At 47.2% G+C, this 23,271-nt stretch overlaps 1 protein-coding gene across 4 annotated transcripts in view; it reads right to left on the reverse strand.

Moving 5' to 3' along the window:
* mtmr1b (myotubularin related protein 1b) overlaps positions 1-23,271 on the reverse strand; it is a 54,879-nt gene that overhangs the window by 17,311 nt on the left and 14,297 nt on the right. For 2 of the 4 annotated variants that reach the window (XM_055644034.1, XM_055644035.1), the window contains exons 2-9: positions 21,280-21,385; positions 12,293-12,368; positions 10,255-10,349; positions 8,943-9,053; positions 7,074-7,175; positions 5,379-5,462; positions 2,131-2,280; positions 969-1,157 (exon numbers count right to left, since the gene is read on the reverse strand). In XM_055644034.1, coding sequence (XP_055500009.1) covers positions 969-1,157; positions 2,131-2,280; positions 5,379-5,462; positions 7,074-7,175; positions 8,943-9,053; positions 10,255-10,349; positions 12,293-12,368; positions 21,280-21,385 — 913 coding nt within the window. Of the gene's footprint in view, positions 1-968; positions 1,158-2,130; positions 2,281-5,378; positions 5,463-7,073; positions 7,176-8,942; positions 9,054-10,254; positions 10,350-12,292; positions 12,369-14,634; positions 14,698-18,632; positions 18,657-21,279; positions 21,386-23,271 lie in introns of all 4 variants that reach the window. The other 2 variants (XM_055644032.1, XM_055644033.1) reach the window with 2 other exon arrangements.

The raw sequence follows: 23,271 nt of genomic DNA on the forward strand, positions 1-23,271 counted from the left end.
CAAACGACGTTTTGTGTAAGGATCATCCGTCCGGAGAGATTGGAGTGTGGGGGGGGGGGGGGGGTGGAGAATGCTGGATAAGAGAGGTGTATACTAGCTTGGCAAGTGATGGGTGGATACAGGTGTGGGGGTGACTGGCGGATGGGTAGAGTAAGTAATAACGGCCAAAGCGGTGAAAAGGAGACAAAAGGGGTCAGATAAGAGAAGTGGAGTGAAATGTAAAGCTGGAGGGGGAATATGTGTGGACGGGGACACGAGCAGACAGAGAAGTGGTGGGAGGGGTGGGGGGGAATAGAGGGGGAATGGGGGACTCAGGTGAAAAATTCAATTGTGCTCTCATAATTTTGTCTGGATTAAAGGTGGTTCCGGACCACCAGTTGGTCGGTGGTGGAACTATACGTTATAACCATATAACAATTACAGCACGGAAACAGGCCATCTCGACCCTTCTAGTCCGTGCCGAACACGTATTCTCCCCTAGTCCCATACACCTGCGTTCAGACCATAACCCTCCATACCTTTCCCGTTCATATAACTATCCAATTTATTTTTAAATGATAAAAACGAACTTGCCTCCACCACCTTCACTGGAAGCTCATTCCACACCGCTACCACTCTCTGAGTAAAGAGGTTCCCCCTCATGTTACCCCTAAACTTGTCCCTTAATTCTCAAGTCATGTCCCCTTGTTTGAATCTTCCCTACTCTCAGTGGGAAAAGCTGATCCACGTCAACTCTGTCTATCCCTCTCATCATTTTAAAGACCTCTATCAAGTCCCCCCCTTAACCTTCTGCGCTCCAAAGAATAAAGCCCTAACTTGTTCAACCTTTCTCTGTAACTTAGTTGCTGAAACCCAGGCAACATAACACCGACATCTAGTCCAATCATTCAAAGGCTTAGGGTTTTCCAACAATTTCTTTTGTAAATATTAATTTTTGCTGCCCCCAGCACAACATTCACATTGGGCACCTTATTGGCATCGGCCACACTGTTTTGCCGAGCGTCGAAGATGGTCAGCTTGTGAGACTGGGCGTTGGCATCCATGATGGTCTGCAGGTACTTCTCGTCTTCCTTGCACCGCTTGTCGTTGGGTCCCACCATTGGCTGGCTGCATCTGGTAATGGTGGCTTGGGTTTCCGGATGGATCCATGACAAGACCTGTGGAAACACGGGGACAAGTTTCATGGTTCATCCACGTCCAGCCGCTCAACAGAAACAGAGGCGTCTGTGGACAATATCCCAGGAGTGAGTGGGTTAACCTCCGATGAGCGTTTGACCGCACTGGGCCTGTACTCACTGGAGTTTAGAAGGATGAGGGGGAGGGGGACCTCATTGAAACTTGCTGAATAGTGCAAGGCCTGGGTAGAGTGAATATGGAGAGGATGTTTCCACTAGTGGGAAAGTCTAGGACCAGAGGGCACAGTCTCAGAATAAAAGGACGTACCTTTAGATGAGAAGCAATTTCAGAGGGTGGTGAATGTGGAATTCATTGCCACAGACGGCTGTGGAGGCCAAGTCAATGGATATTTTTAAGGTGTAGATTGGTAGATTATTGATTAGTAATGGTGTCAGGGGTTAGGGGGAGAAGGCAGGAGAATGGTGTTGAGAGGGAAAGATAGATCAGCCAATGATTGAATGACGGAGTAGACTTGACGGGCCGAATGGCCTAATTGTGCTCCTGGAACTTTTGAACCTGACGGAAACATTAACAGCTTCACTGCACCAAACATGGTGAGTCCATTCCCCAGACTGCTGTCCCTTCAGTCACCTACCCTACCTCACAACGTTAGCCCGCAGCCAATAAAACTATGACATGGTTCAACTCCAGATATGGAAGAGCTGGTCCTGTTGCTAAGTGACCCAAGATGTGACTGGGATTCAGTGCACTAGGAACGTCATGGAGACTGGGATATGACGCACCGCTAGTGTCAGGGAGAATGGGATATGATGCACTGGGAACATGAGGCAGACTGGGGTACGTGGTACTGGGAATGTCATGGGGACTGGGCTACGGGGGACTGGGAACGTCAGGAAGACTGGGATAGGGGGGCGCTGGGAACGTGAGGGAGATTCGGACATGAGACACTGCTCATGTCACGGACACTGGGATAGGAGACTGTCAACAACTCACTGGGAATCTCCCGCTGGTCCGGAAAGCCGCCACTTTGCACAGGTCGTCATCTTTGACGTTGGTTGGCATCACTACAATAGCTGGGTAAGTGTCGCAGAGCTCGTAGTTGCTGTTGACTTTAGATATTGTCCAACTTTCATTTGGCAGACCCTGCAACAACATTGGGCGGAGAAAAGGTTTTAAGGTCATAAGTCATTGTAGTAGAATTAGGCCATTTGGCACATCAAGTCTACTCTGCCATGCAATCATCTATCTCTCCCTTCTTCCCATAACTACTGACACCTGTACTAATCAAAATTCTATCTACCCTTGCCTTAAAAATATCCAGACTTGGCCTCCACAGCTTTCAGTGGCAAAGAATTCCACAGATTCACCACCCTCTAACTAAAGACATTTCTCCTCTTCTCCTTCCTTACAGAATGGCCTTTAATTCTGTGGCTATGACCTCTGGTCCTAGACTCTCCCACTAGTGGAAACATCCTCTCCACGTCCACTCTATCTAAGCCATGCAATATATTGTGTACGTTTCTATCAGGTCCCCCCTCATTCTTCTAAACTCCAGCGAGTACAGGCTCGGTGCTGACAAACGCTCATTATAGTCTAACGTACTCATTACTGGAATCATTCATGTAAACCTCCTCTGGACCTTCTCCAGAGCCAGCACATCCTTCCTAAGAAACGCCGCCCAAAATTGCCCACATCGCACCCGTAGTCAGGATCGAACCCGGGAATCTGGCGTTGTAAGGCAGCAACTCTACCGCTGCACCACTGTGCCTCCCGCCTAGATCCAAGATGTCATTGGAGCCGGGTGACTCTTTGTGTGCTGGGCCTAGAGGTGGATCTGCAATCACTCCTTACAATCGCTCCACTCTTATAAATCTTTACTTCAACTAAAGAAATGTTATTCCGTGTGAAAAAGAAACATCTTCTAGATGCGCTGGACGCGACCTCAATGATGTGACCTGGGGTCATCGGGTGTTTCGGGTCTCACAACATCAGACTCCCTCGCCCAGGCGACCCAGCCGGGGTTGATCAGGCACCGACTTGCGTCCCAGCAGCAACAGCCCACGGATCAGCCATCTTAGTAACTACTCTGCAGGGGTTGGGAGATTCTAGTCCGTGGAGGGACTGGGCTCTGTGGGGTGAGTCCTGGCCAGGCTCCCCCTGTGTCTCACCAGGTTCAACGCCTGTGCGCTGCACCTCTTTCTCCTTCTCCGAGCATTTAATTCTCGTCTGGTGGGTTTTTAGGCCACGGTGGTTCATTGGGCCTTTCCGTAGCTTTGTTGGGTGTTTTTCTCACGAAAGACACAGACTGGGGTGCTAACCCAGCCTGTCCCGGGTGCAGTCTCTCCGTGCCGTCAGCTGTCTCTCCAGTAGTCACCAAACTATTCTTGGTCGTCCCATTATCCTGTATCTGTACACGATGGGCAGCTTGATTGTAATCATGTACAGTCCTTTTGCTGACTGGATAACCAAAAACACAAAGTGTTTCCCTGCACCTCGACAATAATGAACTAAACTAAAAATAACTCTTGCAGGATTTTGACATGGCAACATTGAAGAGATGGAGATAGAAACAGAGAAAATAGGTGCAGGAGTAGGCCATTCGGCCCTTCAAGCCTGCACCGCCATTCAATATGACCATGGCTGATCATCCAACTCAGTATCCTGTACCTGCCTTCTCTCCATACCTCCTGATCCCTTTAGCCACAAGGGCCACATCTAACTCCCTCTTAAATATAGCCAATGAACTGGTCTCAACTTCCTTCTGTGGCAGAGAATTCCACAGATTCACCACTCTCTATATAAAAAATGATTTTCCCATCTCGGTCCTAAAAGACTTCCCCCATATCCTTAAACTGTGACCCCTTGTTCTGGACCTCCCCAACATCGGGAACAATCTTCCTGCATCTAGCCTGTCCAACCCCTTAAGAATGTTGTAAGTTTCTATAAGATCCCCCCTCAATCTTCTAAATTCTAGCAAGATGTATTTCTACTAAACTAAACTAAATGATTGAACATTGGACCTGCCACCCTACGCAATCGGGGCTGCAACTCAAGTTGTAGACTATGGGAAGACGCTAAATTAGTTCAGCGATATAGCCAATGAACGCTCAGAAGACAGCTTGCCATGACTGTCCCAAGTCAGGGAGAACTTGCTGGGAACCAACAAAGGAAAGGAGAGCTTCCATCATCACACATACTACGTTGGATCGGTAAAAGGGCCTGTCCCACTTTCACCACCTAATTCACGACCTTTTTCACTCGTGGACATTTTTCATCAGGTTAGAAAAGCGCCCCGACCTACTTGTTGCCACGAGTACCTGAGACTAGCCTCACGGCCTGCTACGTCCTACCTTCAGCCTCGTGACGACCATGCTGCGAGTATCAGTCAAGGGCAAACTCGGCAGCGGGCGAGAATTAGGTCATGAAAGTGGGACAGGCCCTTTAGGATAGAGGACAGGAACCAGCAGCTCATCACCTACCCCAACTCAATGGGTGGAGGAGCTGAACATTTTCCAAAACCAGCATTAAAAAGCAAAAGGAACTGCAGACTCTGCTTTATTAAACAAAGGAAAAAAGCAAAGTCATTGGGCCTGGCCTGAGAGGCAGTGAGGGTCACAATGTATCCAGACTGAGGAAGGGTCCCATCCTGAAACGTCACCAGCCCGTATCCTCCAGAGATGCTGCCTGACCTGCTGAGACACTCCAGCATTGTGGCTTGCAGTTTTAAAAAGTAGATTGCTCAAAGGAAATCAACTTCACACAAGAAATAGTGACAATGCACTAGATACCTGTATAGTGACACAGTGGCGCAGTGGTAGAGTTTCTGCCTTACGGCGCCAGAGACCCAGGTTCGTTCTTGACCACAGGTGCTATCTATTTGGAGTTTGCACGTTCTCCCTGTGGCCGCGTGGGTTTTCTGCGTTGGTATCCTCCTAAATTGTAAATTGTCCCTAGTGTGTGGGATAGTGCTAGCGTGTGGGGAGCGTGTGGGGATTGCTGGTCAGCATTGACTCGGTGGGCCGAAGGGCCTGTTTCCATACTGTCTCTCCAAATTAAAGTCTATGGTACTGTAGTGACCAAAAGGAACATAAATGATGTCTGAAGAAGAGTCTTGACCCGAAACGACACCCATTCCTTCTCTCCAGAGATGCTGCCTGACCCGCTGAGTTACTCCAGGATTTTGTGTCTACCTTCGATTTAAACCAGCATCTGCACTTCTTTCCTACACATAAATGACATACCTGTCTCTTATATTCTGCAACTGGGTCGTAGACCTTCCAGCCCTGCACAGGGAAGTTCTCCTTATATTTCATTGCAAACAGTGGCTAAAGAGGAGGAGAGGACACAATAGTTTAGCAAGACAACGTTTCATCATGGAGTGCATCACATGCAGCTTAGTCACAAAACCCAAACAATATGCTGCTGTACATGGACTTCAGTAAGGCGTTCGACAAGGTTCCACATGGTAGGCTGCTCTGGAAGGTTAGATCGTATGGGATCCAAGGAGAGATAGTTGAATGGATAGCAAATTGGCTCCGTGGAAGGAAGCAGAGGGTAATGATCGTAAGTTGCTTCTCGGACTGGAGCCCTGTGACTAGTCGTGTGCCACAGGATTCGGGGCTGGGCCCGTTACTGTTTGTCATCTACATCAATGATTTGGATGAGAAACTACGGGGCAAGATTAGCAAGTTTGCTGATGATACAAAAGTGAGTGGTTTTGCAGACAGTGAAGATGGTTGTGAACGATTGTAGCAGGATCTGGATCGAATGGCCAGGTGGGCGGAGGAATGGTTGATGGAATTTAATACAGAGAAGTGTGAGGTGTTGCATCTTGCGACGTCAAACAAGGGCAGGACCTACACAGTAAATGGCAGGTCTCTGGGTAGTGTTGTGGAGCAGAGGAATCTAGGAATACAGGTGCATGGTTCCTTGAAGGTCAAGTTGCAGGTAGATAAGGTGGTCAAAAAGGCTTTTGGCATTTTGGCCTTCATCAGTCAGAGTATTGAGTATAGAAGTTGGGAGATCATGTTGCAGTTGTAAAAGACGTTGGTGAGACCACATTTAGAATATTGTGTTCAGTTCTGGGCACCATGTTATAGGAAAGATATTGTCAAGCTTGAAAGGGTTCAGAAAAGATTAACGAGGATGTTGCCAGGACTAGAGGGTGTGAGCTATAGGGAGAGGTTGAGTAGGCTGGGTCTCTATTCCATGGAGCGCAGGAGGATGAGGGGAGATCTTATAGAGGTGTATAAGATCATGAGAGGAATAGATCGGGTAGATACACAGAATCTTTTGCCCAGAGTAGGGGAATCGTGGACCAGAGGACATAGGTTCAAGGTGAAGGGTAAAAGATTTAATAGGAATCCGAGGGGCAACTTTAGTCTCAGTAACAATGCTGTATCTATAAACATATTAGCAGTAGACCACTCGGGAGAGAGGCAGCATCATGGGAGGGAGAGGGAGAAAGATAGAGAGAGGGAAATAGAAAGAGAGAGGGAGATAGAGAGAGGGGGGGTAGGATGGAGGGAGAGAGGGGATAGGAGGGAGGGAGAGGGAGGGAGGGAGGGAGGGAGGGAGGATTCCAATGTACAATGAGCTGAAATCTCTTCTCCAAAAGGATGTTGCATAATGAGAATGTTGCCCGCTAGGTGTGGCGTCTCAGTTGCTAGGTCTACAGGAGAGAGTTTGATAACAAGGGGCTGGATTCCTGCCTCAGGTTCTTCATTCCTTTGCTGTAAAACAATGTCTCCATTTACACACCGCTGTCACTCACAGGAGAGGATGGTTTACCTGATTACCTGTGATTGGTTTTTACTACCAACTCCTTTTTCCATCAGCTGTAAGTATTTAATTCCATTCCCCTTCAGGGTAAATTGTGATTGAACATTGAACAATAAATGCCCGTGCGAGTTCACGGCACAGGCGTGCAGGCTTACCAAGTTTATTGAGACGGGAAAGGCAAAGTGTGTGAGGTTCTCAAAGATCTCCAGTTTCCCATGCTCCTCCTGCTTGTAAGTGAAGCGTAGATTTCTCATATCCTGCAGGAACAGTTGGACAACATTACGTCTAATCGTTTCCAGAAATAACATGAAATACTGGAGATGTAATTCTATCAACTGAATTATTTTCTTAAAGGAGTTCAACTGGACTGGGACATGGATTGGGAAAGGTTTGGAGGGATGTGGGCAAATGGGACTAGCTTAGATGGGGCATCTTGGCTGGCGTGGCCAAGTTGGGCCGAAGGGCCTGTTTCCGTGCTGCATATCTCAACGACTCGAAGCACTGTCTGGTGAACTACCAGGAGGCATGAGAAATTGCAGGGACTGGGATCGTGAACAAAAACCAAAGTGCTGGAGGAACTCAGCGGGCCAGGCAGCTTCTGTGGAGGGAATCGGGTCAAGAACCTTCTTCAAACTGAGCGTTCCCTCCACAGGTGCCGCCTGACCTGCATTTCACATCCGCCGATGAATACACTAATAAAATCAGGGCCGTGTCAGGGAATGCCAAGTGGACAAGCTTTATAGATTGTGGGGTGGCACAGTGGCTCAGCTGGTAGCTACAGTCACCCAGGTTTACTGCTCTCCTTTCCTGGCAGTGTGGAGTGTGAAACCAGCCAAAAATGCCCGGGTTAGTTGTTGAACTGGTCACTGTAAACCTTTAGGCAGCATGGAAACAGGCCCTTCGGCCCACCGAGTCCATGCCGACCATCAAACAACCACTCACACTAGTTCTATGTTATCCCACATTCGCGTCTCCTGACTGCACACTAGGGGGCAGTTTACAGAGGCCAATTGACCTACAAACCTGTATGTCTTTGGGATGCAGGAGGAAACCGGAGCACCCGGAAAAAAAACATGCAATCTCGGGGAGGCACAAACTCCACACTCCTCCCGAGATCAGGATTGAACCCGCTACTCTGGAGCTGTAAGGCAGCAGCTCTACCAGCTCCGCGCCACTGTGCTACTCTTCTTTCTAATCTGCAGACTAGGGTCAGTATTGGAGGAAGAGGATAGGAATATGGGTTAAAGCATGATTAGTGCAACCTGCTCCCAGATCCCATGCATGATGGTCACCATTGACTTGATGGGCTGAAAGGTCTGTTTCCGTGTGGTATCTATTACTGACTGGTGCAAAATAAAACATGAACAGCACGGTGGCGCGGTGGTAGAGTCGCTGCTTTACAGCACCAGAGACCCCGGTTCGATCCTGATTGTGGGTGCTGTCTTTACGGCGTTTGGACGTTCTCCCTGTGTCCGAGTGGGTTTTCTCCAGGAGCTCCAGTTTCCTCCCACATTCCCAAAGACATGCAGGTTTGTAGGTTAATTGACTTGGGTAAAAATCGTAAATTGTCCCTGGTGTGTAGGATAGTGTTAGTGTACGGGGACTGCTGGTCGGCACGGACTCAGGGGACGAAGGGTCTGTTTCCGTGCTGTATCTCTAAACTAACTTGCTCTATGTGATAAAAGACTTGGGGGGATTTTACAATTGAGCTCTGTAAAATTGCCCCTAGTGTGTAGGGAGTGGATGAGAAAGCAGGACAACATACAACTAAGGTGAAGGTCGACTGGCTTGGGTCTGTTTCCATGCTGTATCGCTAAACTAAACTAAATCACAAAGTGATTTATGTCTGAAAAAGGGTCCCGACACGAAATGTCACCCATCCTTTTCCTTCAGAGATGTTACCAGACCCGCTGAGTTACTCCAGCACTTGGTGCCTATCTTCGGTAAGTACTGACATTGGCCCCACTCTCGACTCTGCTCCCTTGCCTAACAGAATGCGCCTGGGCTTGAACTGGAAGCTTTACCTTGCACACAATCTCCAGGCCGCAGGAACTTGCTCCGTGCCCTTGTAAACCAGCGATTTGTTCAATGCGGCTCATGACACCAAGTGGGATGTCGAGAGTGAATGGAGGCTCCTGGAGTATAATGGCAAATTATAAGATTGATCAGGGCTTCATTTAACCAAACTGTAAAACACTGAAACTAGGAGCTTCAAGACAGAGCCAGCATTGGATTGAGATGCACAGAGATGCCCATGTTGTAGAATCCCTTTGCACAGGAGCACCAAAATAATAGAATGTTGATGCATGGGACCACCCACGCAAGAGCACTGCTGCACAGGACTGATAATGCGTTAAAACACCAAAGCACTGCTGCCACTGCATGAGTGTACTATTGCAATGGAACAATGATGGGGAAGGATGTTAATGCAGCTGATGCACAGGACTGATAATGCAATGTTGCAGTGACTTGACCCTTAACACTATTGATGTACAGTGGGGTCTTGAGGTCCAATTCCATAGCTCCACATGTAGGTAGTGTTAAAGATGGCATAGTGTTAAAGAAGGCTTGCTTTCACAGGTCGGGGCATTAAGTGTAGGAGTCCGGAAGACATGAGGTCGTTTTATAGGACTTTGGTTAGGCCGCATTTGCAGTTCTGGTCGCCCCATTACAGGAAGGATGTGGATTCTTTGGAGAGGGTGCAGAGGAGGTTTATCAGAATGATGCTTAGATTAGGGGGTACTAGCCACAGACTTGGATTGTTTTATCTGGAACGTCAGAGAATGTGAGGAGAGCTGATAGTATATAAATTTATCACAGCCATGTAGGTAGACAGTCAGAACTTGTTTTCCCAGGATGGAAAAAAATCAAATACAAGAGGGCATACCTTTAAGGTGATAGGGGCAAAGTTTAAAGATGTACGGGGGCAAATTTTTTCGTCAGAGAGTTCTGAGTGCCTAGAACACACTGCCAGGGGTGGTGGTTAAGGCTGTTACGATCGTGGCATTTCAGAGACATTTTGATAGGCACATGGATATGCAGGGAATGGAGGGACATGGATTAAGTAAAGACAGCTAAGAGTTGGTCTTGGCGTCAGGCTCGGCACAGACATTGTGGGCCGAAGGGCCAGTTCCTGTGCTGTACTGTTCAACATTCTATGTTCCACGAACGTTGTATGTATGTTCTTTACAGGAGCGGGGCTCAGCCAATGCAGCCCAGTCACACCAACGATGTCTGCCTCCTGCAAATAAATAACAGCACAAAGACCCAGCCTGAAATAGACTTCAGCAGTCCACTTAAATCCAAGGACACAAGAGCAAGGTCTGGTTAACTCACCCGTTCCACGCTTTTGAAGTACAATTTGTAGTCAGTTAGTGTAAGTGTTCCACTGATGGCTCCAATGAACGGGCAAATGTACGTGACATCTTTGGCTGGGGAGAGAACGTACAGATTTCAAAATGCAATCTGAACACCTTATTCCACTTTTTGAGCTATATACACACATACACATAAAAATGAACAAACAATACTGGTCTCCTGGTCTCCTAATCTGAGGAAAGGTATTCTTGCCATAGAGGGAGTACAGAGAAGGTTCACCAGACTGATTCCTAGGATGGCAGGACTTTCATATGAAGAAAGACTGGATAGACTCGGCTTGTACACACTAGAATTTAGAAGATTGAGGGGGGATCTTATAGAAACGTACAAAATTCTTAAGGGGTTGGACAGGCTGGATGCAGGAGGATTATTCCCGATGTTGGGGGAGTCCAGAACTAGGGGTCACAGTTTAAGGATAAGGGGGAAGTCTTTTAGGACCGAGATGAGAAAATCATTTTTTACACAGAGAGTGGTGAATCTGTGGAATTCTCTGCCACAGAAGGTAGTTGAGGCCAGTTCATTGGCTATATTTAAGATGGAGTTAGATGTGGCCCTTGTGGCTAAAGGGATCAGGGGGTATGGAGAGAAGGCAGGTACGGGATACTGAGTTGGATGATCAGCCATGATCATATCGAATGGCGGTGCAGGCTCGAAGGGCTGAATGGCCTACTCCTGCACCTATTTTCTATGTTTCTAATAGCATAAAATGGCAAACCCAATGCCCACAAGTCTAGGTCGTTCGGAGCTTATTTGGAGGTTGTAGTGTTTAATAGCCTGATGGCTGTAGGGAAGAAGCTGTTCCTGAATCTGCACGTTAGTTTCCAGGCTCCTGTATCTTCTTCCCGATGTCAGGAGTGAAACGAGTGTGTGGCCAGGATGTGGCCTGCCAATAAGTGGTCTACTGTACATCTGTAGAAGTTCCTCTCTGACCCACCAAATCTTCGCAATCTGATGGGCGTTGATGGTCTTTCGTTATAATTGCATCAGTGTGCTGTGTCCAGGAAAGATCTTCAGAAATATTATCACAGTTACCAAGATACAATGAAGACCGTTTGCTTGCGATCCAGGCAAATCATGCCATGCTTAAGTGCAACAGGTAGTAGAAATGAGAAAAGAAACAGAGTGCAGAATATAGTGGAGGAAGGAGCTGCAGATGCAGGTCTACACTGAAGATAAACACAAAATGCTGGAGTAGCTTAGCGGGTCAGGCAGTATCTCAGGGGGAAAGGAATACTGTAGGTGACTTTTCTGGTCGAGACCCTTCTTCAGACAGAATATAATGTCGGGACCCTTCTTCCCGACCTGAAACCTCACCTATCCATTTTCTTCAGAGATGCTGCCTGACCTGCTGAGTCACTGAGACACTGAGTTTTTTGTCTATCGTTAATATAAACCAGCACCTGCAGTTCCTTTTTATTGCAGGTTATAGTGTAACAGCTGCAGGGGAAGTGTCACTTAAAAAAGTGCTGGGGCCGCAATGGGGTAGATTGGAAGATCAAGAATACATCCTTAGAATACGAGAGTGCATTAGCAGTGGGAAAGAAGCTCTTCTTGAATGTGGTGATACATACTCTCAAGCGTTGGTATCTTCTGTCCTATGGGAGTGGGGAGAAGAGAATGACTGGGGTGTGAGTGGTCCTTGATTATGTTTGCTGCTTTCCTGAGACAGCATAAAAGGTACAGTAAATTAATTGGAGGGAGGATGGTTTGCTCGATTGTGTCCACAACTCTAAGCATTTTCTTATGGTCTTGGCCAGAGCAGCTGCCATACCAAGCTGCGATGCATCTCAATAGGATGTTTTCCATGGTGCATCTGTACAAGTTGGTAAGAGTCGTTGGAGAATTTCCTTCGTCTTCGGAGGAAATAGAGGCAATAGCGAGCTTTCTTGTGAGAATTAAGTGCTCTCACGTAATTCTGCCCGGATTAAAGGAGGTGCCGGACTACCGGAAAATCAGTGGTGGACCCGTGAAACTTAAGTAAGAATTCAACACTTACCGATTGTTTTGATAGCTTCTCCTGGAAAGAGTGGTGCCTCCTCCATTTGAGCCACCTTATTTCCATCCCTCAGGACCTGATGATCAATCAAACCCAGTTAAAGCATGGCCCGCCCATTCATTTCACCTTGCCCCGCTACCGCTGTTGCCTCTGTCTTTCTTAATGTAGTGACTCCACTGTAATGGGCCTCCAGGCAACTAAACCTACCCAGCTCGTCACTAACAACATGCCCAGGGCAACGCGCACCTCCAGATTCAGGGACAGTTTCTTCCCTGCTGTAATCAAGCAGCTGAATCATCCTACCACAACTAGAGAGCAGTCCCGAACTACTATCTACCTCATTGGTGACCCTTGGACTATCTTTCATCGGACTTTACCTTGCACTAAACATTATTCCCTTTATCTGTACACTGTAAATGGCTGGATTGTAATTATATATTGTCTTTCCACTGATGGGGTCCACGTGACAATAAACTAAACTAGAGGGATTTTCAGTGGTATTGCGGAGATCCAGTTTGCACTGTGCGGACTCTTTAGCTTTTAGATCAAGCTGGAGCCGGAGCTTCTGAGACTTTGTCTTCAATCGCCACCGCCTGCTGGTTCCCCTCCAATTCACACAACATCCCCCACCTAGAAACACACTCCGTTCCTTCGTCTTGGCTGGGTCGAGACAGTCAATCTCCCAACGCCCTGCACGTTAACGGCGCCACAATCCTCCTTCTCACGACCAATAAATCCCAGCGCTGCCCGGAATCTGGAAATCCAATGTGGATAGGGACATGGAAGTGAAGGGAATAGAAGGATATGGATCATGCACAGGCATACTTGAGATGCACAGTGTGGAAGTAGGCTCTTCAGCCCACCCAGTCCACACCGACTGGTGATCCCCATACATTAGCACTATCCTACACACTAGGGACAATTTACAATATTTACTGAAGCCAATTAGCCTACAAACCTGTGCGTTTTTCAAGTGTGGAAAGAAACCGGAGCACCCGGAGAAACCCCACAAGGTCACAAGGAGAACGTATAAACTCCGTACAGACAGCACCCGTAGTCAGGGTTGAACCCGGGTCTCTGTGCTGTAAGGTAGCAATTCTACCGCTGCACCACTGTGCCACCCCTAATCAGTTTAACTTGTCATCACGTTTGACACAAACACTGTGGGGCCCATTCCTGTGCTGCACTGTTCTATGTTCAAAATGATAAAAACAACTGCTTTACAAAATAATTACAAGTTGAAACAAGACGTTTGTTTGTGAAAGGGTCCCAAAAACCTAAAACCTGTTGCATCTGTATTCTGTCGACTCAGCATAGGGGTTGGCGTGAAAAATGATCGGCAAATTCTCTTGGCTTCATCTTATAATACTTCCGAACCACAAGAGTTGGCTTGGACTTACTCATCAGAAGATTAAAGCTGCCACAGGTAAATAATGTGCATATCTTTTACTCTGACAGTCTATTGACAGGAATATAGTAACACTGCTGATGATTAAACTCAATGGCATTGATGGTGAAGGCCAGTATCCGTTCTGTGGATAGGGTGCAGGGTACCAAGACCGTATGCATTCACATTTTTGCCTGCGGTTATTCATCTGTGCGGGATTAGCATTTAACATGCTCCTCGCATGCTGTGAATACAGAGCAATAGCCAAAACCCCCAGAGACCGGCCATTTTAACTGCAGCATTTTCTAACACACTGTTCCAAATGATCCATTGGATCAAGACACTTAGTTACCTGAACCAATTCCTTTTATATTTACATTCCATTTCACAAACATACACATAACATGATGCATTGTTAGTAGGCATTGCGTGGTTAACAACCTGTCTTAGTGACACAGTGGGACATAGCCAGTCTGAACACCCAGAGCTCCGAATATGCTTTGTACAGAGCATCATTTCACAATGAGACACGAGCTCGAGTATATCTCTCTCTCCAATTAAAACAATGCATGGTATTTTTGTTTCAGATTTTGTGTCTGTTAAATGAATGCCAACAGATTCACAGCAGGCAGACTGCAGTGAAGGATAAATCAAGATGATCTGAGTTGTAACTGTGTTCAGATTAGCATGTCCCACACTGGAAGCAGAGAGAAGACAGAAGCATGCAACGCACACCCACTGATTTGACCCGAGACAGTTGGCTTCCATGGCGTTATTTATTTTGGGGGGAGGGGGGGGGGGGGGAGGGGGGGGGAGTGGGATAAAACCCAATTCATCAGCATGCAATTCATTCATTAGTAAGTCTGAAAGTCAACTGATGTCTGAAATCTCAGGCGCCAGTCAAAGGAACAGAAAGGAACATCGCAGATTGGGAATAAAGAGAATGGTCACTTGCCGAAGGGAGAACACCCTGGTCAGGGTCAGAAATACAGGAGCCATTACGTCCATCCTGATTCTCCTGTACATCCGAGTGAGCGATGAGGGAACAGATTTGAGGGAACAGAGGGTGGGGAGGGTGGGGGGGGGGGGGGGGGGGGGGGGGGGGGGAGGGGGGGGGGGGGGGGGGGGGAGTCATGCAGAAGGGGAGAGGCATTGTAAGTTACACTTTATCACCATGCCACACCAGACCAGAGGGAGGGGCAAGTTCCTGCCGCGCGATTTGAATTAGTTTCAAGGGTGCACTGGAGGTGTTTCTTTAAACAATGAAATCAATGCAGAAATGAGCAGTTTGCACTTTCTATCCTCAGGTCACAAAAACGGTGTTGGGGAAACTGTACTAAACCGTGCAGGTGCACTGAATGAGCATCCTGCTTTTCAACCCGAGAGCGTTCGATCCTTCATTAAAACTGCGAGCAGACTTCAAAGGGAAAAAATGGGTTTCTTTGGTTGGGGATGAACTTTGAAGTCTCCTGAAAGGAACATGAAAAGGACTTTATAAAAGCATTTGATTTACGGTGGTGTACAGCGGCGTGCTGTGCTGTTCTCTGCTTGGAGTCCGCTGCCGCACTGTGAACGCCTGTGTATCGCCCATGTTCAGCTTGAGCTTGAGTCAACTTCAGCGGTTCCCAGCAGTGGGAGCTTGGCTGCTGCTCAATGGCAAGGACAGGGAATGTGACTCCAAGTTCTCAAACCTGCTCACCAGTTCATAAGATCATAAGTGATGGGAGAAAATTAGGCCATTCAGCCCATTAAGTCTACTCTGCCATTCAATCATAGCTGATCTATCCTTCCCGCCTAACCCCTTTCTCCTGCCTTCTCACCATAACCTCTGACACCCATTCTAATCAACAATCTATCTATCTCTGTATCCACTGACGGCCTCCACAACCTTGTGTGGCAAAGAATTCCACAGATTCACCACCCTCCGACTAAAGAAATTTCTCCTCATCTCTTCCTAAAAGAACGTCCTTTAATTCTGAGGCTATGACGTCTAGTCCTAGACTTTCCCACTAGTGGAAACATCTTCTCCACATCCACTCTATCCAAGCCTTTCACTATTCTTTGATAGTTCATCGATTCTTTGAAACCATGACTCAGTTCGAGTTTTAAAAAATAGACACAAAGTGTTGGAGTAATTCAGACAGTTGGGCAACTTCTCTGGAGAACATTTTGGAGAACAAGTGACGTTTTGGGTTGGGACCCTTCGTCAGATGATGGTCCTGACCCGAAATATCACCTATCCATGTTCTCCAGAGATGCTGCCTGGCCCGCTGAGTTACTCCAACATTTTGTGTCCTTTTATCTCAACCAGAATCAGCAGTTCCAGAACTTGGACAGAAAATCAACATATTGCAAGTAGCATTTGATGGCTAGGAAGACATCACTCTATGGAGGGGGATCTCGCAAGCTGTTAACATCACCCTAAAGTGTACATCTTTTTAAACCATTATAGGTAAATAGCTTGAAGCACTTTAGATAAAATGAAGGTAAAATCATATTGGAAAAATAAGGACATTTCCATATTGTTATTCAAACTAATTTCTTAATAGTGGTCATCTATTATGGCTCATCTTTAATTTTTTTATTGGCCTTGGTGTTTAAATAGCATCCCCACTGGTCACTGAGGAAGGATGTCCTTCTGTGGCAGGATGCGATGGACGAAGCTTCGGGCCTACCACGCCCTCGAGGTTGGCTGCGGGAGGTGCCCCCGGGACACAATGGTGAGGAGCGGGATGTTGTGTCCAAGGATAGTGAAGGCCGGATTCATGCGACAGCTGGGGCTTGCCTGGAACGGGCACTGCTCGCAAAGACTGGAGCGTGGACCGGACTTGGAAAATGGCGCCCAAACATGGCGACTCTTGCATGTTTAGTAGACTATGTCTGTACACTTGCTCATCGAGGATGTGCTTGGGGATGGGAACGCTCTACTGAAGAAAATAATTCCACTGTGCGTTTGCACCCATAAAAGCACCATTGAACCATTGAAAGGCTTGGTTGAACCAAGAGAAGTTTGTTCCAAGTTCTGGCCCTTCTAGAATAGACCCCTCCTCGTGCTCTTTCAGTGTCTGAAAGCCCTCATGTAGGTCATCTCCCAACCTTCACATGACCAAAGGGAGCCCCACCCTCTCAACCTACCCTGACAGGTAGTGCTTCAGTCCCCCAGTATTATTGTACATTAATCTACACATCAATGCCTCCAAATCCTGGTTACAATCCAGAGTCTGAAACCCGTGACCACTGAGGGGAGTTTCTTCCCAACCACCATCATGCTCCTGAACACGACACAACACTTTCCTCAGCTATGAACTTCCATGGACTGTCTTTGGTTGCATTAAGATCTACAGGTTTTTGCACTGGTATTGCAGTTATTCATTTATTGATTTTGTTTGCTGACTGGCCCATTCTATGACTAGCGGCACAACACAACTGGTCGGGTTGCTGCCTCATGGCACCAGAGACCCAGCGTCGATCCTGACCTCGGGCGCGATATGTGTACGGAATTTGTACGTTCTCCTCGGGGATTTCCACAGCTTCCTCCAACGTCATACCGGTTTGTAGGTTAATTTCCGACTGTAAATTGCCCTTGAGGTGTAGGGAGTGGATATGAAAGCGGGATAGCATAGAACTGGCGTGATTGGGTGATTGATGGTCGGCATGGGCTCGGTGGGCCAAAGGGCCCGTTTCCATGCTACATCTCTGAACTAAACTGATCTAATGTAACTTTTGTTTGCGGGCCTGTTGTGTTGCTGCAAGCAAGAATTTAATTATTGTGTAGTCGGTACACATGACAATTAAACACTCTTGACTTGAATTGACTTAGCCAAGGTTCCACATGACATTTTTAATCACAACCTTTTAGAAGTGAGTGGCAAAGTCTGTCATTTTCCTTAAAAAAATTAAATGTGGATCTGCTGTTGAACTGTAATTCCCTCTTCTTGCCCAGCTCTTTTAGATTAATTTTGTCCAATAATTATCCTTCTCACTAAATCGTATTCCACAGGGTTCTGGTGCACGGGCCACTTTACACAGCCACCCTGCAGGTTTGTTAAAGCTATCGCCTACTGTGTTATCTATACACTCCTAATTCACTGCCACCGACAGTACTTTCAGTTTAATTCAGAGACGCAGCATGGAAACAGGCCCTTCGGCCCGTTGAGTACAGGCCGGCCATCAGCCACCCGTTCACATCAGATCAATGTTATCCCATTTTCTCGTCCGCTCCCTACGCACTACGGGCTATCTTTCGTAGGCCAGCTTTAACCTACAAACCGGCGCGCCTTTGGGTTGCGGGAGGGAAACCTGAGCAACCGGAGGAAGCACACCCAGTCACACAGGGAGAACGTGCAAACTCCACACAGACAGCACCCGAGGTTGAGATGGAGGCAGGGGCTCTACCATCTGTGCCACTGTGCCGTCCTTGCTGAGGTGACCTTCCTGGAGATGTATCACCGGTTGAAGAGGGCGCACACATGCACTAACTTTCGGGATTATTGATCTCTTCGTTATGATCACTTTGACAATGACTTCACCGTGTTATTTTTCGGTGGGGGATGTAATCAGAGCACGATCAAATTGTCCTGCATATTATAAACTGTGGGCCCGCTTCATGAGGCCCGCAGTGAAGGGAAAAAGGGAGCAGCTGAAACCTTTATTGCCGGCACTCTATTTGGAACAGGGTTGTCTTCACATGAAAACAAACCCTTCCTCCTGCCATCCCTACAGCCCCACACGTCAACTTGGCACATTCCACGTCTTTTGTCAGCTTGGTGCAAGTAAAAAATATCATCTTCATTAAAAGGCCGCTAAAACATAAACAGTAACTGTATTTACACTGCAAACAGGAAACAAGGGACCAAACACACACACACACGCACAGCAAGCTTTGCATCAGACTACAAGAACCAAACAGGAAAGAAATAAGCCTGCTGTGTTCCTGATTGGTTTTATCCTTACCCTGAGATCAGGTCTCCTGAAAACCTGTTAGTTAAAATACATCAAGATGAAATCAACAAAAGATGCTGGATATGAAGGGGCATGGCCCCAGCATTGAATCCTGTTCATCCCCGTCGGCCAGCATTGGAAATAAATTACTGTAATAAGACAGATTGCAGTGATACCCCAAATTCTACAGCATTCACACTGTGCTGACACTGTAGTTTTTTTCACTAGTACTAGCATTAACTCAATGTATTGTTGTCTGCTGGGGCACTCAGTGACCGTGTTCCCTTTGATCTGTGCAGGGAATGCTGTGGTGTGCTGCGATCACGCAGGTTTCCCTGCGGTATTCAGAACTGGCAACAGAGGCTGCTTGCTGCTCCAATGCAGCCAGACTCGCCAGACGCAACATGCGGGAGATGTGGCAGGAATTAAACATGTGTGTGTGTGTGTGTGTGTGTGTGTGTGTGTATGCATGTATGTGCAGATACGCGCGTGTCTGTATACATGTAGGTGTGTTTATATATATGTCTGCATGTATGCATATATAGGTAGACACAAAATGCTGGAGTAACTCAGCGGGACAGGCAGCATCTCCGGAGAGAAGGAACGGGTGACGTTTCGGGTCGAGACCCTTCTTCAGACTGATGTCAGGGGAGTGGGCGGGACAGAGATAGAATGTCGTCAGAGACAGTAAGACTGGTGGGAGAACTGGGAAGGGGGAGGGGATGGAGAGAGAGGGAAAGCAAGGGCTATTTGAAGTTCGAGAAGTCAATGTTCATACCGCTGGGGCGTAAGCTACCCAAACAAAATATGAGGTGCTGTTCCTCCAATTTGTGCTGGGCCTTACTCTGACAATGGAGGAGGCCCGGGACAGAAAGGTCAGATTGGGAATGTTAGGGGGAGTTAAAATGCTGAGCAACCGGGAGATCAGGTAGGTTAAGGCGGACTGAGCGGAGGTGTTCAGCAAAACGATCGGCGAGCTTGCGCTTGGTCTCACCGATGTACAGGAGTTGGCGGATACATTAGATGAGGTTGGAGGAGGTGCAAGTGAACCTCTGCCTCACCTGGAAAGACTGTCAGGGTCCTTGGATGGAGTCAAGGGGGGAGGTAAAGGGACAGGTGTTGCAGCTCCTGTGTTTGCAGGGGAAAGTATCTGGGGAGCGGTTTTCTTGGGAAGGCAGAAAGGGGTGGAGATGGAAAGATGTGGCCAGTACTGGGATCCCGTTGGAGGTGTATGCATGCGCGTGTGTGTGTGTGTGTGTGTGTGTGTGTGTGTGTGTGTGTGTGTGTGTGTGTGTGTGTGTGTGTGTGTGTGTGTGTGTGTGTGTGTGTGTGTGTGTGCATGTACGTGCATGTACGTGTATGTGTGCATACGTGTGTGTGTGGGCCTGTGCGTGTGCTCGCACGTGTGTGTGACTATTTTTGTTTAGTTACTTTAGAGATACAGGATGGAAACAGGCACTTTGGCCCACTGAGTCCACACCGATCATCAAACAGCCGTACAGGCTGGTTCTATGTCATTCCACTTTCTCATTCACTCCCTAAACACTAGAGGCAATTTATGGAGGGCCAATTAGCCTACAAACCCGCACGTCTTTGGGATGTGGGAGGAAACTGGAGCACCCAGAGGAAACCCAAGCAGTCACAGGGAGAACATGCAAACTCCACACAGACAGCACCCAAGTTCAGGATCAAACCCGGGTCTCGGATGCTGTAAGGCAGCAGCTATCCCAGCAGCGGCCCTGTGCCGCCTAAAGCTAACACATACAAAACTTCGTTGTCCCCAGCTCCTGTACATTCAGCTGCATTGGTTTCAGCAGACGTGAGGCTGCTGGTGGATAGAACAAGCAACCAAATCTTACACACGTTCGTAGAGCAGGTAATCAGCGAGGAATTTACCCTTGCACTCCCTGAAGTCAGTAGCGCGGCATTCAAGGAAGTGAAGCATGAAGTCTATTTATTCTTAAACAGCTACTGGTAGTCACCGAGAGAGACACACGCACACAATGTCTCAGGAATTGAGTGGGAAATTAGAGGGCAAAGCTGGAAGATGAGACAGGCATCATTTAAAGGACGCAGCATTACTAGAAGGATGTAGAGGCTTTGAAGATGGTGCAGAAGAGTTTCACCAGGATGTTGTCTGGAATACAATGTATTATTAATGAGAAGAGAGCAGACAAACTTGGATTGTTTTCTCTGGATCATCAGAGACTAAAGGAAGCTCTGATAAAAGTAGTGTGTATGTGCAATTTTGAGAGGTGTAAGCAGGGTGGATGGAGTTTTTCATTCTCAGGATGGAAAAGTCAAATCCTAGAAGGCGCATAGATTTAAGAGAGGGGAAATTTAAAGGAGATGCGAGGGACAAGTTTTTTCTTACACAGAGCGACAGATGCCTGACATACACTGCCAGGAATGTTGGTGGAAGCAGATATAATTGCAGCATTTAAGAGGCATTTAGTCAGAGACATGAACAGGGAGAGAATGGAGGGATATAGATAGACAAGGTGCAGGGAGATGTGCATATGGTTGGTACACATTTGATGGGCCAAAGGGTCTGTTCCTGTGCTGTGCTGTTCTGCGCAACTCTGAAGAGAAGGGAAGAGGAGGAGATCGACTGTTTTGGAAAAGCAGAAGTCACGGGCGTTAAAATAATGTCACTCACCCTATAGTCCTTGGAGACGGCTTCTGGCACTACAGAGGCTGAATGTTGGGTTGAGATAGTAGCAGCTATAAGCTGTTTACACCATTCAACGTGAGACCCTGCAGGACTGGATAAGGGGAAAGTGTCAGATCGTTGGACAGCCATCACTGTGAACGCCCCAGCCCCTCTCCTTGATGCATGCACACTGGCATTGAGGCAGTTTGCCCGCTATTTGTAGTGGTCAATGAACCCAGAGCAAGGTATTTTTAAACCAGGAATCTGTTACCGTCTCTGCTAATGGTGAGGCAGTTACATGCTGGATCCCATCATATTAGAATGCTGACAACTGACTAAAGACTCATTAATGACCTAAAACCAATAAAACTCCGAACCCCAGTTTAAAAAAGGTATGTATTTATTGGAAAGGGCATAAAGTGCTGGCATAACTCAGTGGGTCAGGCAGCATCTCTCCAGAACATGAACTAAGTATGAAGAACTGTCCCGACCTGAACGTTGGCCATCCATGTTCTCTACGGATGCTGCCTGTCCCCCTGAGTTACTCCAGCACTTTGTGTCCTTTTGTGAGAAGCAACATCTACAGTTCCTTGTTTCTACATTCAACTAGAAAATCACTTAAAAGATGCTTAGGAACTTTAAAAGTAGAAAAAAAAAGCTGTGCTGGAAAAAAACTGTTTAGATAAAATGAACAGTTTGCTTGTAAACTTCCAGCAGTAATCAGATATCACTGAGCCACAAGAACACAATCTGTTAGTTTCACTGTCGGCATTGAAATTGTGAAGCGATGGCTACTATTGATATTTGAGAGTCATACCGCACGGAAACAGGCCAGACCAACTTCAGCCCAACTTGCCCACACCGGCCAACATGCCCCAGCTACACTAGTCCCACATGCCAGCATTTGGTCCTTACCCCTCCAAACGTGTCCTATCTATGTACCTGTCTAACTGCTTCTTAAATGTTGGGATAGTCCCTGCCTCAACTACCTCCTCTGGCAGCTTGTTCCATACATCCATCACCCTTTGTGTGAAAAAGTTACCCCTCAGATTCCTTTAAAATCTGTTCCCCTTCACCATATAACATATAACCACATAACAATTACAGCACGGAAACAGGCCATATCGCCCCTTCTAGTCCGTGCCGAACACTTATTCTCCCCTAGTCCCATCTACCTGCACTCAGACCATAACCCTCCATTCCTTTCCCGTCCATATACCTATCCAATTTATTTTGAAAATGATAAAATTGAACCCGCCTCCACCACTTCCACTGGAAGCTCATTCCACACAGCTACCACTTTCTGGGTAAAGAAGCTCCCCCTCATGTTACCCCTAAACTTCTGTTCTTTAATTCTCAAATCACCTTGAACCTATGTCCTCTGGTCCTCGATTTACCTACTCTGGGGCAAGAGACTTTGTGCATCTAACCCGTTCTATTCCTGCCATGATCTTAAACACCTCTCACCCATTGATCCAGATCCTGCTGCAAATCTTTCACAACCATCTTCACTATCTGCAAAACCACCCACTTTTGTATCATCAGCAAACTTGCTTAATCTCATACAATCATTGATATAGATGACAAACAGTAACGGGCCCAGCGAACCGTGAGGCACACCACTAGTCCTGGCCTCCAGGCCCGAGAAGATCACCCCCTCATCCTCCTGCGCTCCAAGGAATAGGATACCCAACCTCTGCCTATAGCTCAGACCCTCTAGTCCTGGCAACATCTTCTCTGTACCTTTTCCGGCTTGACAATATCTTTCCTATAACACGGTGCCCAGATCCGAACACAATAATCTAAATGTGGCCTCGCCAACGTCTTATACAACTATAACATGACCTCCCGACTTCTATACTCAATATACATTCTGCTCTGCCATTCAATCGTGGCTGATCTTTTCCTCTCAACCCCATTCTCCTGCCTTATCCCCGTAACCTTTGATTCCCTGATCAATCAAGAACCCGTCAATCTCCACTTTGAAAATACCCAAAG

The sequence above is a fragment of the Leucoraja erinacea genome, chromosome 12, assembly GCF_028641065.1.
Source record: "Leucoraja erinacea ecotype New England chromosome 12, Leri_hhj_1, whole genome shotgun sequence".
Classification (NCBI taxonomy): domain Eukaryota; kingdom Metazoa; phylum Chordata; class Chondrichthyes; order Rajiformes; family Rajidae; genus Leucoraja; species Leucoraja erinaceus.